Source organism: Micropterus dolomieu, linkage group LG09 (assembly GCF_021292245.1).
Source record: "Micropterus dolomieu isolate WLL.071019.BEF.003 ecotype Adirondacks linkage group LG09, ASM2129224v1, whole genome shotgun sequence".
Taxonomy (NCBI): domain Eukaryota; kingdom Metazoa; phylum Chordata; class Actinopteri; order Centrarchiformes; family Centrarchidae; genus Micropterus; species Micropterus dolomieu.
Genome location: NC_060158.1, coordinates 1,928,652 through 1,942,162, shown reverse-complemented (window position 1 = coordinate 1,942,162; position 13,511 = coordinate 1,928,652). Strand labels below are relative to the sequence as shown.

At 40.2% G+C, this 13,511-nt stretch overlaps 1 protein-coding gene and 1 long non-coding RNA gene across 5 annotated transcripts in view; one reads left to right on the top strand and one right to left on the bottom strand.

The window, feature by feature from the left end:
- The window catches only part of si:ch211-264f5.6 (carcinoembryonic antigen-related cell adhesion molecule 20), a 30,139-nt gene extending 19,155 nt beyond the window's left edge, over positions 1-10,984 (top strand). The window contains exons 9-11 of one of the 4 annotated variants that reach the window (XM_046058326.1): positions 4,234-4,257; positions 6,246-6,285; positions 8,907-10,984. In XM_046058326.1, coding sequence (XP_045914282.1) covers positions 4,234-4,257; positions 6,246-6,264 — 43 coding nt within the window. In that variant the 3' untranslated portion in view covers positions 6,265-6,285; positions 8,907-10,984. Of the gene's footprint in view, positions 1-4,233; positions 4,258-6,245; positions 6,286-8,903 lie in introns of all 4 variants that reach the window. The other 3 variants (XM_046058327.1, XM_046058328.1, XM_046058329.1) reach the window with 3 other exon arrangements.
- On the bottom strand, positions 74-5,255 carry LOC123976295. The gene is made up of 2 exons (XR_006826316.1): positions 5,038-5,255; positions 74-1,157 (listed from the first exon to the last, which is right to left on the bottom strand). It is a non-coding gene; the product is annotated as an uncharacterized LOC123976295 (long non-coding RNA).
- Positions 10,985-13,511: the final 2,527 nt, after the last annotated feature.

Below are 13,511 nucleotides of genomic sequence, written 5' to 3'. Positions count from 1 at the left end.
CTTGTTGTTACATAATCACATGCATTATCTACTGTGAGCTGTGGAGTTACTGAAAAATAACACACGGAGGCTGTTGACATTAAACCACATTCGTTGGTGCTTTTATCCAAAGGGACGTAGTTTTCTTGCTCATTTGACAGCATGGCGCTTACAGAAAATTGACCCCACTACACAACAATGTCCTCGTCCTGGAGGTGTAAAACTAAAACCGGTTCCCTTCAGGTTTAAAGTAACACACACACACCTGTTGTACTGGGACATGGGAGCGGAACAAAGACATGTGTTCAGAAGTCACAATAAAGATCCCGTCCTCTGATAATCAAACAGCCCGTATTAACTTTAAATAGGAAGAGAATTAGCAGGTTCAGCAGCGGCTGCAGGTGCAGACGGAGAGTTTGAAGGAAAAGTCTTAACTACAACACACTAAAACCACCTGCCACAGGCATGTAGATCCGTGTCTGAGAGAACCTTGTGCAGTTCATGACAGGATTGAACTGATAAAATCAGTCAGGATTTGTATCCAACCTTTACACACAAGAAAGCTGAGAGCCCCCCAAAAAGAAATTCTTTGCTAACCGTGAAGAAAAACAGATTAATCCAACCGCTCAGTCCAGTGAAGTGTGGGAGGAAATGAAAGCAGCTCCATCAAGTTTATTTACAGAAGCTCTAAACCAAGACCTGCCCTGCTGTCCGTCACAATTCAGACATTTTCTCAGTGCTGCCAAAACTTTTCATGATTTTATTCATGAATTCTATTTGTATTAAATCTTTAAAAACCTCCAGCAGCAATTAAAACGTCACATTAACAGAGACCTCCACAGATTTAGCTTCACGCTCCTGTAACAGAGTTTAAAAAGAATTGAAAACCTGCCACCTACATTACCCACAATGCAACTCTTGCATGCAAATCGCTGACAGGTCAGTTGGAGATTCGGGTGTGTTACTACCAGCTACAGAGGTCTGGTGAGCTCACTTCTTTCTAACTCCACGCCAACAGATTTGTTTTTTTCCTTCAGCTCGTCGTCTTCAGCCCCAAACGCCTTTTCTCAGACTTCACACAGCTCTCTCTGGGCGCACTGAAGGCTTCACAGATGAAAGGAAACCAAACAGGAAACGCTGCTGCTGCTGGTAGAGCTGGCACAGTAGAGGTGCTAGGGCTGGGCAATAAAACAATAATTATCACAATATAATTTTTCTCAATAAGAATATAATAAAGGTTAAATATATCGTCAATAAATATTTGGTTTAATTCCTTTGAATCACAGACAAATTACCACTTATTTTTCTATTAAAATGTTTATTTTGTTGAGGAAAAGGGACTGAAAAAAATGTACTAATCATATTTGTTGAAAAACGTTTTTGTGATTAATAGTTTTGAATGTTCTCCCTCAGATTTATTAAGTGATCCGCTGTTTGGCATCGAGTGTTTGTCACATTCTGACCATAAAGAAAAGTTTAATTAAACATCTTGTTCCTTCAATTTTCGCTCAGGAGCAAAAATCAGCCTTTAAAATTTGTAAGAAATAAGGATTTTACTCACATTTGTGATTATTACCGATATCAAATGGTATGAAATTTTTCATGATAACATTTTTGGCCATATCACACAGCCCTAAGAGGCACATTAGGCTCGTGTCCATCAAAGCGTATTTTTTTTGCCAGCTGAAAACGGCAGCTGCTCTTCTGACGCTCGTTACGCTGCTGCCGTTTTCACCATGTTGTAAAAACGTGAATTTTTTCTCATAGCAACGAATTGACAAAAGACACGGGGCCTTAGAATTAAGCACCACAATGGCAAGTTTAGGAACAAAACAAAAAGATTTGAAACAAAATCAATCCCAGCTTTGTTTTTGTTTGACACTATTGAGGAATTTATCTCATTAAAAGTAGAGCTGGCAGCTTGCAGGAAGGCAGCAGCTGCAAAGAACAGGCTTAGACTATTATACATATTGCTCATAGCTCCTGCTGTCATTTCACAGACCGATGGAGCTCTGTCACATTTAGGAGTAGTTTCACTTTAAAAGAAACACGAGAGGCAGGTTTTATTCTCGTGTTGTATGTTTGTGTCACTTAGCAGATACTGGCTATTTAAACGGACAGTCTGACATTTTACTTGTTATCGTAGGCTTTTTTTGCTGAGTAGTGTTCAGATGGAGACCGCTCTCACGCAGTCTGTACGCTAAAGATGAAGCTGCAGCCGGGAAGCTTAGTTTAGTCTCTTCCTGTAGTCTTGTGTTTTGAAACATCTTTAGTGGACACAACTTTTTGTAGAAGAGCAGAGCGCAGAACTTCAGTGATAACAAGATTATAACTCTACAGATAAATGTCCAGGTAGAAAGAGCAGCAACACAAGACAATCATCTAAAAAAAGCTCACACTTAATAGTCAAAGTATTCGCTAGTTACACTGTTTACACGAGGCGTCTTTACGTCGTCAGTTCTGCTTCTAGTTTATCTTCAACTGCACTCACGCTCCTCCACTCATTGAACCTGCCGTTGTCACTCTGGATTAAGTCTTTCCGCATGGGTTTCGGTATTCTGAGAACACAGTTCGACCGCATTCCTTCACTCTCTGCTGTCAATCACAGGCAGGAAGAGTCCTCGACGAGAGGGCGGCAGGAGGTGTTGATGCCTGCAGTTCGATGCTCTCATATGCAAAAATATTCAGATTGGATTTATACTTTCTCAAGAGTCCAATTTCATTTCTTTATATTTATGTTACAAAATAATCTAAGATCAGATGTGCACTCACGACCTCGCCGGTAGAAGTTTCTCGATCACATCACATGATCTTCTATGTAGTAAGTCTTAATGATGGCTAAGCCAGTGGTTTCTCAACCTTTTTGGTTCATGTTGAAACAAAGTGATGACGGCCTGCAGTACCTCGTCACCATGTTTGAGTGATCTTATCTGAATATTTTTTTAAATCTTAAAAACAATGCAATTATCCCGTATTTCACAAGGAAAGAAATTGGTGAAACAAGCACAGCTTCATGTGGCTTCTCTTCTGTTTAGCATCGCACAGCCCCTTAAATGAGTTAATGTCGGTAGAGAAACTAGTCGAGCTCCGCAGCCGTCTGCTTCACCAGTTTGACTGTTGGAGACATTTGCTTTGTTCGGAGCTGGAGTGCAATCAGTCTGCTCGTCTCCTCGTGGCTCACATTACCCAGAATGCCTTCATTTATACATTAAGCAAATGCTTTGAATTTGATCTTGAAGAATAAATGACGTAAAAACAAGCCTGACTTCGCCCTGTAATTTAACTTGATGTGTTCATCCTGTGGTTGGTTTGTAATCTGATAAATTGACTCTGGAGATAAAAGCTTTATTATGAAATAATCACAAGCGACTGCCAAATATGAAGACAGATGAGATATAAGACACGTACTGTATATTAGTGGTGTCAGTAACCACCAGTATGGGGATCTTCATGTTTTTCATATTGTTTGAATCTTTGGAAACCAGTTAAACGAGCGGGAAAAAGTTTGGATACTTTTCTTCTTTTTGGAGATCCAGCAGCAACAAAAACATTTCACGTAAGACAAATCAGACCTCCTGTGCAGAATCCATTCAAACTGCTGGGACTCAAAGTCTTTCCGCTGTCGCCTCCTCTTGATGCTGCTTTCAGAAAAACAAGCTGCCAGCTGGGAAAACCCATTCAGGTCACACCCCTCAGTTATAATTACACGTTGGATATTGAGGATTTTTAATTTTTTTTTTTGTACTGGCTTCACATCTCCCACCCAACTTTATTAGCTCCAGAAGAGCAACAGCAGATGGCAAACATGCCACCAAATGGCTTTTACCCACAGCAGCGCAGACAGGTCTGCTTAATGAAATGTGACTGAGCTTTGCTGCAGCTTGTTTTCGGTTGATTGAAGTAATACAATAACTTCTGTTGCATCAAGCACAATAACACGGGACCAGGATCAATACATTTAGAAACACTCGGTTGTGGGTCTGAGAATGGACCAACGTCTGTTGAGGTTTTCTTCAGGGCGAGGCCCTGTCTTTCAGAGAATGGCAGGAATGCCTCTGTCATGTCTGCACTCGTCTTCTTCTGCTCACACTTCTCTATCTCCCCCTCCAGTTTCTTTTTCATCTTCTTGGTTTATCTGATTTCTTTTAGTTTTCTGTTCAGTGTTTTTCTACACAATCAATCTCATTCAAGTCATTTCTACCTTTTGTTACCTCAAAAAAACAAACTCATTTTCACTTCTTTTCATATTGTTAGGTCCCGCAGTACTGGAACATTACAGTAAGTGTAAACTTTATTTGTCAGGGCTCCTTTTTAAAAACAAAACAAAAAAAAAAATCGACAAATTAAGTCTATAACATGTAAAAAAAAACAAAAGAAACAAAAGGCCAGAATCCAAAGAGGTGTCTTTAAATTATTAGTTTTGTTTTTTGACGAATCTCATTAAATTAAAAATGTTCAGTTTTTTCTTTTTTGCTCGATAAATGTTTAATTGACAAATCAAAATTGTTGTTGATTAATTTTACTGTAGAGGTGTACTTGTCCATCGGCAGAAAACTAATTGGTAACTATTATGATAATCAATTAATCATAAACGAAAGTGCTATTTTGAAATCTGACTGAATCTTTGGGGTTTTGGACTGCACAATTCGTCACATTAGACCACATATTTAATTAAGAAAATAACTGTCAGATCAATCGATAATGACAATAATCGTTAGCCAATTATTAGTCCGTCATTGGAAAACTATTGCTGCAACTAATTGGTTCAGCGGTTTTTGCTCTTGACAGATGGTTCTGCATGTCGCCTTTTAAAAGAGGGAGGGAATTGAAAATGTCACATTAACAAACAACAGCAGCTCCAGACAAACAAACATGGCTGCACCCTGACCGGACAGCCTCTTAGATGTTTTTTTTCTCTGCCGCTAAGTAAACACGTTTATTTTGAAGAAGTGCTGTAAAGTGGATACATAGCCACAGGGCTGTTTGCAAGGTCACACTCTATTCTGCTGCAGCCAGGTCACAAACACAACATATATTATTACCAGTGTTTATTCTCACCTCTCTGTATCCCCGAACTTTCTTAACTTGTGTCTGTGTTTCTGACCCGTTGTTGGTTTTTTTAATCCACTGATTCTTTTTCCTTTTGCGGATCTTTGAACCTTGATGTTTTGCTGTTTTTATCAGCGGCCAAAAAGTGTCTCACAGTTTCTCTGATAAGATACAGTGATTCAACAAAAAGGTATTTTTAAAACAACGCAGGCTGATGTTTACTTTGCAGTCGCTCCCCGACTCTCTCAATGCTTCTCTCAAGGCCACGGGGGAAGGTTTCATGAAGACTTAACAAAAATATGGAGATCATATATTTTGCAACAGTTTCATCAGTATGAAGTTAAAGTTGGCTGAGATTAGACTGCACTGCAAGAATGTGATCAATGTTACCTTGAAAAATGAAGGCAACAGTGTTAGATCAACACAGTGTCATGCTAAAGTCTGCACTAATGTAACTAAAAGCAAACACATTTAACATGAAAGGCTTATTTGTATTTATTAGTTATTTAAAATTGATTTAGACTCGCCATATCTGTGAGAAATGGATCTAACTTTCAAAACTAACTTTTCTGCCAGACAAAAAACTATCAACAAATCCCCAAAACATCCTGAAACTCTTTTGAGACACAACTTTTTGGGAGCAACACTTCTCTTTTCGGGGGAACGTCTAGGAAACTTTGGAGAGTTTAGATGGTATAAATATTCAGCAGCAGCTCTCTGAACATTTTCACATTTCATACCTCAGAGTCGAGGATCTTTCACCTTCTTCCTCCCGCTGTAACCTCTAAACAAAGACTCTGTGTGTGTGTGCGTTGGTTTGAACACTGACACTCTGTATCAACGTGTATGTGTGTGTGATGAGATGACATCATCCTCAAAGTGTGTCACGGTAATAATGAGGCTGTCAGAAAGACGTGTCAGTGAATCAACAAACCACAGAAGTTAATTTCCAAAATAAATAAATTTGATGATAATAATGTAGCTGCGGTTGATGAAGTCAAAGCTCTGTCTATCCTTTTTATAATAACTTGCTGTGAGTTGATCTCAGTCTGTACGCACCTCGTCATATTTATTTCTATTTAATCTTGCTTATTCTTAGTGTTTGACTCTAGCTGATATCACAGATTGTGTACAGGTGACAAAGTATTATCACTGATAATTTTGCACCACAGCGAGGTCATCAGTCTGCTGTACTAATCACTATTTTCTGTCCTCAGGGTCGAGTCACCGTACTAAAGAAGTTCCTGCACACTGCTGGTAAGTCATATGTAACTCAATCTGAATACATTATGTGGATATAAACAGAACTATGTTTGAATAAAGTTATGGCCATAGAAGAAAGACTAGGACAGCACTCCCACGCCAATGTTTAATATGCACCGAATGTTCGGCCACCGAAATTAATCGGCTGAAAATAACAAAAAAAAAAGCACTTTCGGTGTTCGGCCTAATGAGTCAAATGATCGTTTAAATTTTACTAAACAATCACGTTGACATGTCGGCAGCGTGGAAGCATTTCAAAGTGTCCGAGCCGTTTGCAGACGCTGTCTCCAGCACATCCGCTCCATCTGTGGCTGACTTCTTAGAAAAGAACCGCTGTGAATGTTTCTGTCACTCATCTGTGAGAAGGAGATTAAGCTAGCTGCGTCTACATTTGGAGTGCACTCGTATTCAAGCCTTTATGGTAGGTGAACCGGCCCAGAGCGAGCTGACAGGCAGGTTAGAGACTTCATCCTGTCAGTGTTGCAGTATGAGAGTCCTGCCTGAAGAGAGGCTGTGAAGTCTTCATGTTACGCCGTACGAAAACCACATACAACATTATTTATCAAACTGGGTCGGACTGGATGAATTCAGCGCGACAAGGAGGATACACATGTGACAACGTCAAAATAAGGCGTCTGTACAGGATGGAAATAAGATTAATTGGAATATATTCACAGAAAGTGTAAAACATATTACACGTGTCCATTAAAAGTAAATGAACTCATGTAATTTACTTTACACTGAGTAAAAAGCACTTTTTGACTATTTAATTTATGCAATGATAAAAACAAAAAGGCAGATATGTGAATGTACTTGTTCGGTGTTCAGTATTAGGCAAATCTTATTGCACACAGTCTTATTTATCACTTCTGCAGTTTGTAAGATAGACAGATGAGCAGCGTAGCGTAGTGTTACACTCCCACTGCTATATAAAAATTGCTATATCTTGTGAAAATATTGGACATTAATACAAGAAAGTGATCCACTCTAGTGATCCTTGTATCCTAAAGCCTTGTTAAAATGCCATGTAACCTCATGTGACCGGGAGTAGTCCCTTTCTTTTAAATGTGATTGTTTCTTTTGACTGTGTTTTATTTCTATTTAAATTGAGACTGCTGTGCCGTCTTGGCCAGGGCTCCCTCAGAAAAGAGATATTGATCTCAAGAGACTTCCTGGTTAAATAAAGGTCAAATAAAATGAATAAATAAATAAAAAAACATAAAGAAAGAAACTAAGGTCATAAGTGAGATCTTAATGGAAAACTATACCATGTCAAAGATTAAATATAGATAAACAAATATGGCTGAATATGTAAGTGACTGTAATGGCCAGGTGAGGGTGAAGCGTGCGTTATGGCTTTAAGGCCTCTGATCAAACAAATAAAAGATAAACTGCTGCCGTTGTGTGAATGTGGTTACCGGTAGTTAAATCTACTTTGAAGAAGAAAGGGAGTTAATCATGTTGACCTGAACTGTCGTCGACATTTAAGATTTAACTGGACGCCCGCTGATCAGACATGTTTGTTTTATCTGGTGTCGAAGTCCCTGAAGGGGTGTGTGCGCGTGTGCATGTGTGTGTGCGTTTGTGCGGATTTGAAGTGCAGTCAGGCAGCGTCTGTCAGTGTGTCTGAACCCTGCAGCAGTTTCCTGCTTTCAGCTTCTACCTGCAGCTTTCTCAGGTGTTTCCAAAGAGTGTGTGCGTTTTTCTTTGATCTCCTGACACGTGACGACAGACAAGACTGAAACTAAACAACAAAAAAATGTGAAGGCCCCGACGTGTTTAACATGGAACTTTTAGATATTTTAGTAGCTCAGTATATTTAATAAAAGTCTGTTTAAACAAGTCACTAAACTAAAGACTCACAGCCAGAGGAAAAAGAGAGGCTGCACGTCCAGCCGATCAAACCGACTACACCTGAAGCAGCCGCAGGCTCCGTGAGGAAAATCAGCTGTTTAATTGATGTGATGGAACGCAGCGATCGATCAGCGACAAGTGATGTGAACAGCAAATAAAAATGTACAGAGAAGCGTTAAATGGTACCAGAAGATGAAACCAACGGAAAGCCAAGCTTGTGGTGATAAACCCGCAACAGTGACGAACGTGCCTGAGACCGCAGCCCTGTTAAAATCACGCATGGACTGAGCGCGTGCAGGCCTTTTTTTATACAGTTTATGGTGCAGGCGCATAAGGAAAAATAAAAGGCGTGCATGTTTGGCTGCAAGCTAAACCATACAAAAGTAATTTTGTGCTGCAATCTGGCTACAAAAAGTATCGATTGAAGTACTGGTTTGACTGGAGACGTTACGATTCTACTCGATGCTGGGCCGTTTCGGTCGATACCATAAAGGTATCGAGTAGCGATACCCGTCCTCTGTATAATGGCAATAAAGTTGAATCTAATCTAAGTATTGGTCCTAAATGAAAAGCCGTAATCCCCGTCGCTTCTATGTGTCACTGAACAATGAATCAGCAACACAGACGGGTGTCGTCAGAACAACAAGCTCACAAAGAAAGCTGATTGGACAAACAAGATGGGGTTGGTGTGAGTGTGTGTTTTGTGAGGAGGCGGTTTCTCGTACAGTGACAATAACATTTTTCTTCTCTGTGTCTAGCAGATGCCGGCCCAAACATCCAACCATTTTGTGTCCCATGATCCATCTGTGCAGCCAGGAGGAGCGTCCATTTGGATCCAGCTGGTTTCCTGTGAAGCCCTCTATCTAAACCAGCTTTCCCATCATCCCCCTCTCTCTGGCTGACGAGGACAATGGAAACTTGATTTAACCCCAGCGCTGGATTCTGTCAGAGTTTGGAATATTTGCTGTTGTTTTGATCAAATTTTTTCTTTTTTTTTTTACCTTTTTATTTGGAGATTTTTTTCACCTACACCATCGCTGGATCATGACCTCCCTCGCTCTTCTTCTCCTCCGCCTGGTGTTAACAAATGTCATTCTTCACCTTGTTGTCCGGCTCGCTGCTGCCTTTAGGAAACTAAAAACACAGAGAGACTTTGTGTGACGGAGATGTTTCCTGGACTGAAGCTGATGGACTGACGGTTACGATGACTGACTCTCTTTATCCTGCCGGAAACCTGAGGAGGAAACACACACACGGGAATACTAGCTGACTGTGATGCCTGGGTGATCACACACGGAGGCCACACACGAAGACACTCTGGATTCTGGTTTAAAATAATATCTAAAAGTTTCTGTGGTTTGATTTATCTCACTCTTTGTGCCAAGTGGGTGGAGTTTACCTGATAGGGGACGCTTCAAGTGCAACGAAGGGTCTGATCCAAAATACCTCAGTTTCTCTGGTGCTCACCATTTAAAGTCTTTCTAACACATCTGCTGAGCCCACTTTATTTGCATTTCTCCCCGTCACGCTGCTTCCTTAACTAAAAGGTTAATTTAAGGTACTTTGTAATGTGATATTTTCACCATTTGTGAGGCACATGGCTTTTTATTAAAGCGCCATGGAAATGTGGTGTGGCCGTTAAGTAAGACGAGATGTCCCAATAAGAATGATGATGACTAATGAATAAAACTTTAAGATTAAGAGTAGAACATGACCGGGTTAGGGTTTGTGCTTTTGTAGATACTCTAATTGTCCGACAGTTAGGAACATCTACGTAGATAGAAAGCTATCTTTGCTGTGATTTTGGATTCCTTGCTTTAGCTTTTCTCCTCCCCTTCTTTATGGTCCAGGAATCTCTTCAGCGTTTAAATCATTCTGTGTTGTCTTCAATGGGAGAGTAGAAAGAGGAGGGGTTAAATGTTTTTAAGGCGGCGTGGACAAGATTCAACACGCCAGGACGGGGTGGTGTAGAAGAAAGAGAAAACGAAAGGAGGAAGAAAAAAGGCGGCAACATTCTTTGAGTTTTGGAGGGAAAGTTTGGTGAGCGTCAGGGCGGTGCTACTGAGTTTTTTTGTTTTTAACACAATTGGATGGTTGAAGTTGTTTAAAACTAAATTATAGTTTCTGCAGTTTAATAACACACCTGACGTTCATTTGAAAATGTAAGAGAAACCACTGTATTATTTGAAGTTTTTAGCTGGATCACACACCTTTTCTGTTTTTTTTTTTTTTTGTTTTTTTTCATCAAACCAGGTGATTTATTCTGTTTTTGAGCTGTTTGATGATTTTTTTTTGGTGTGTCGTTAGTGGTTATGTGTGATCTGAAGACTGCAGCATGCACTGATCTCTGGTGTGAAAAGGTATTTATTTTGTTAAAAAAAAAAACTTAACTGGAACTGAAGAGCAGATCACACATTCAAAATCTCATTTTTTGTGCTTTTTCAGTTTGTGTGTTTTCACCCGGAAGATGCTTTTAAAAAGTCTTAAAAACAACGTGTCCTTTTCAACACGCTTATGTGTGTATGAAAACAACACAACAGGACCATAGTAAAAATGATGCAGCCAGCCTTAAAGAGAAAATGCCGTCATTGTAAATAAAGCCATAGATACGCTCTAAACACGTTTTTATTTACATTTTTGGTAATATATGTGGGGGGTTTTATTATCATGATTTATTTGTTAAGAAATACACATTTTTGTTTAATGTTTACAGAAACTGTCTTGCCTCCATAACGCCTGTAAAAATCTCAAAAGATAAAATAAATGTCCCCACGGTAAAAATTCATGTCCAAGTAAACATCTGTGTAAATGCATAAAAGTTGTGGAAATATTTTCCTAATTTTGTTTGTTGTGTTTTTATTTATTAGTTTCCACTGTGACAGGGAGGCTGCTGTTAAAATGGTTTAAAACAGCCAATCGGAGCCTGTCTATCTTCAAACCATCCAATCACAGAAAGAAGCGAGTGTTCTTTGAAACCGTTGGATGACTGTGTTTTCTCTACAGAGTCAAGGAGACGAGGGCGTGGCAGGCGACGATAGACAGCAACACACACACACACACACACACACACACACACACACACACACACACACACACACACACACACTGTGAAGGACATCGACCTCAACAAGTCATTTCATTTCAGTTTCAGCCTTTAGGACTTCTTGCAGACACTCAGATCTTTTAGTACAAGACTTACACCGTTTAGATCTGATTGTTTTCTGATTCTGTTAAAAAAGTGGTTTCTTCACAAATGTCTAAACATGGCAAGAAAGCAAGTTTTACTAAATAATGATTGTGTCGATGCATTATAAATGCTTTTTTTGCATCTAAACATTTCCTGGATATCTTTTTAATACATTTTTGTGCAGCTTAAAGTGGCCGCTGGGCCTTCATCACTTGTTGTGTGTTAGTGCATCTGGTCAAATGATGAGACGTTCTGCAATGCGTCCGCTGTGAGTTGCATTTTACAGCCCTAAACAATTCTCATAAATATTTAACATAATTGCAAAATTTGCCCCATCGATATGAAGACCCTCTTTATACTCCCTGACACATATGGACGCATGGCCAAGGCGTCAGTTTGTAACGCACTGGGGATCCCTTTAGCGCCACAGTTCAGCGCAGTGGGGGAAGCCCTGTAGCGTCAGTTTTTGACAGTAAAGGCAGGTATATGATATTTAACAGAAAAGACTGAGTAAGGTGGTGGATAGAGGGCCACTTACGCGAGTTCCGTAAATTGCGCAAGTTACGCGAGTGACGTTAGTTAACTAGCGTTTTAACTGACTTATGTAGTTATTTTGATCTTTTCCAACCCTAACCAAGTGCTTTTTGTGCTTAAACCTAACCAAATTCCAACGTTTCACAAACTTGATAACGTGTGGTTTCAAAATGCCGATGGGTCGCAACGCTAGCGTTTTATTTTGAAAGTCTACCCCGACGTTGCATATTTGTTGTTGGTAAGCGTTGCTAACTTGACCGCGAAGCCCCAAGACTCCAAAATGACGCTAAAGGGTAAGCTACCCAGGGCCAGAGATGCTCACAAGTCTTTGAGCTAGAGTCCAAGTCAAGTCTCAAGTCACTCGAATGGCTGCGTTCAGTCCAGGTTGCTTATAAAACTGCATGGCTATAAGGGATTCTGTAACCTGTTTTTCACTTTCAGAGCACAACCATGAAATGTGCTTTTTTTTTGCCATTAATGACAGCTTATTAACTTCTGTAAGTCAACACACCCCCAGACTCTCAAAGCCAGTGTTACGTTACATGATGAACAATATATGGAAGAGGATTAGGGCACATGTGAATTTTTATTTCCAAAAAATCAGACTTTCTAAGAAAAAGTCAGAATTCTGAGACATTGCCTTCCACCTAAGCCCCTCCCCCTACAAACCTGTGAGAGGAGTAAAATCACAAGTACAGAAATCCAACAGAGCGTCCCTCTGAAGAGGGGAGGACCAGACAAAATGTCCTCAACGCTGTGTTCCTGGGTCATATTAACCTCCTGATAATCCCTTTCCTTCAAAACACACCCAAGATAAACTGAGAACACACACACACACACACACACACACACACACACACACAGTTTGAAGGAAACAGAAACAAGACATAATATTTATATATAAGTCAGTGAAATTGTCGTGTACATGTTGATGGTGTTATTTAGCATTATATTTTATGTGGATGATGTTCTCATTCTCATTTTTAATTTACTTCCACAGGGTTGGTAGGTCGAGCCCTCTCTTACATGAAATCAATTTCACTTTCACGAATCTCCACCAAACACTGAGGGCCATGTTTTAACGATCTGAGCGTCCTGCGTGAAGCGTCTGGCGCAGTTGCGTTTGGGGGCGTGTCCAACTCCAATTTTGCTATTTTGAAGGTGGAGAAAATAGTCAGTGCGCAGACGCATGGTTCAAAAGGGTTTCACTTAACCAGTGAGTTAGTCGTGGGTGTGTTTTAGGCGTAACATGCAATAAACCAATCAGAGTGTCATCTCCCTTTCCCTTTATTTTTATTGCTATTATAATGGTGGATGAATGGCGCATTCTGAAACCCCTCAGATGACTGAATGGCAGACTCAGAGCAGAGAGGGGATATGGACAGAAGCGTGGACGTGATATAAAATCTGCCTCTGATTAAGAAGCCTAATGTTTCTCTGCAGCCCTGTGGTTCATCAGTCTGGAGTCTGTTCACAGAATGACGCTGTCTCCTGTCACTGCGCTGCGTTCTTACAAACTATGATAAACCGGTCGTGCATCACATCTGTCCCCTACTGTGGTTTCTGTCTTTTGTGAGATTGAGTAAGATGATTAGAGAGGCTGCTGTCAGTCGTTTTAAACGTTTCCATGTGCGCAGTAAAGTCA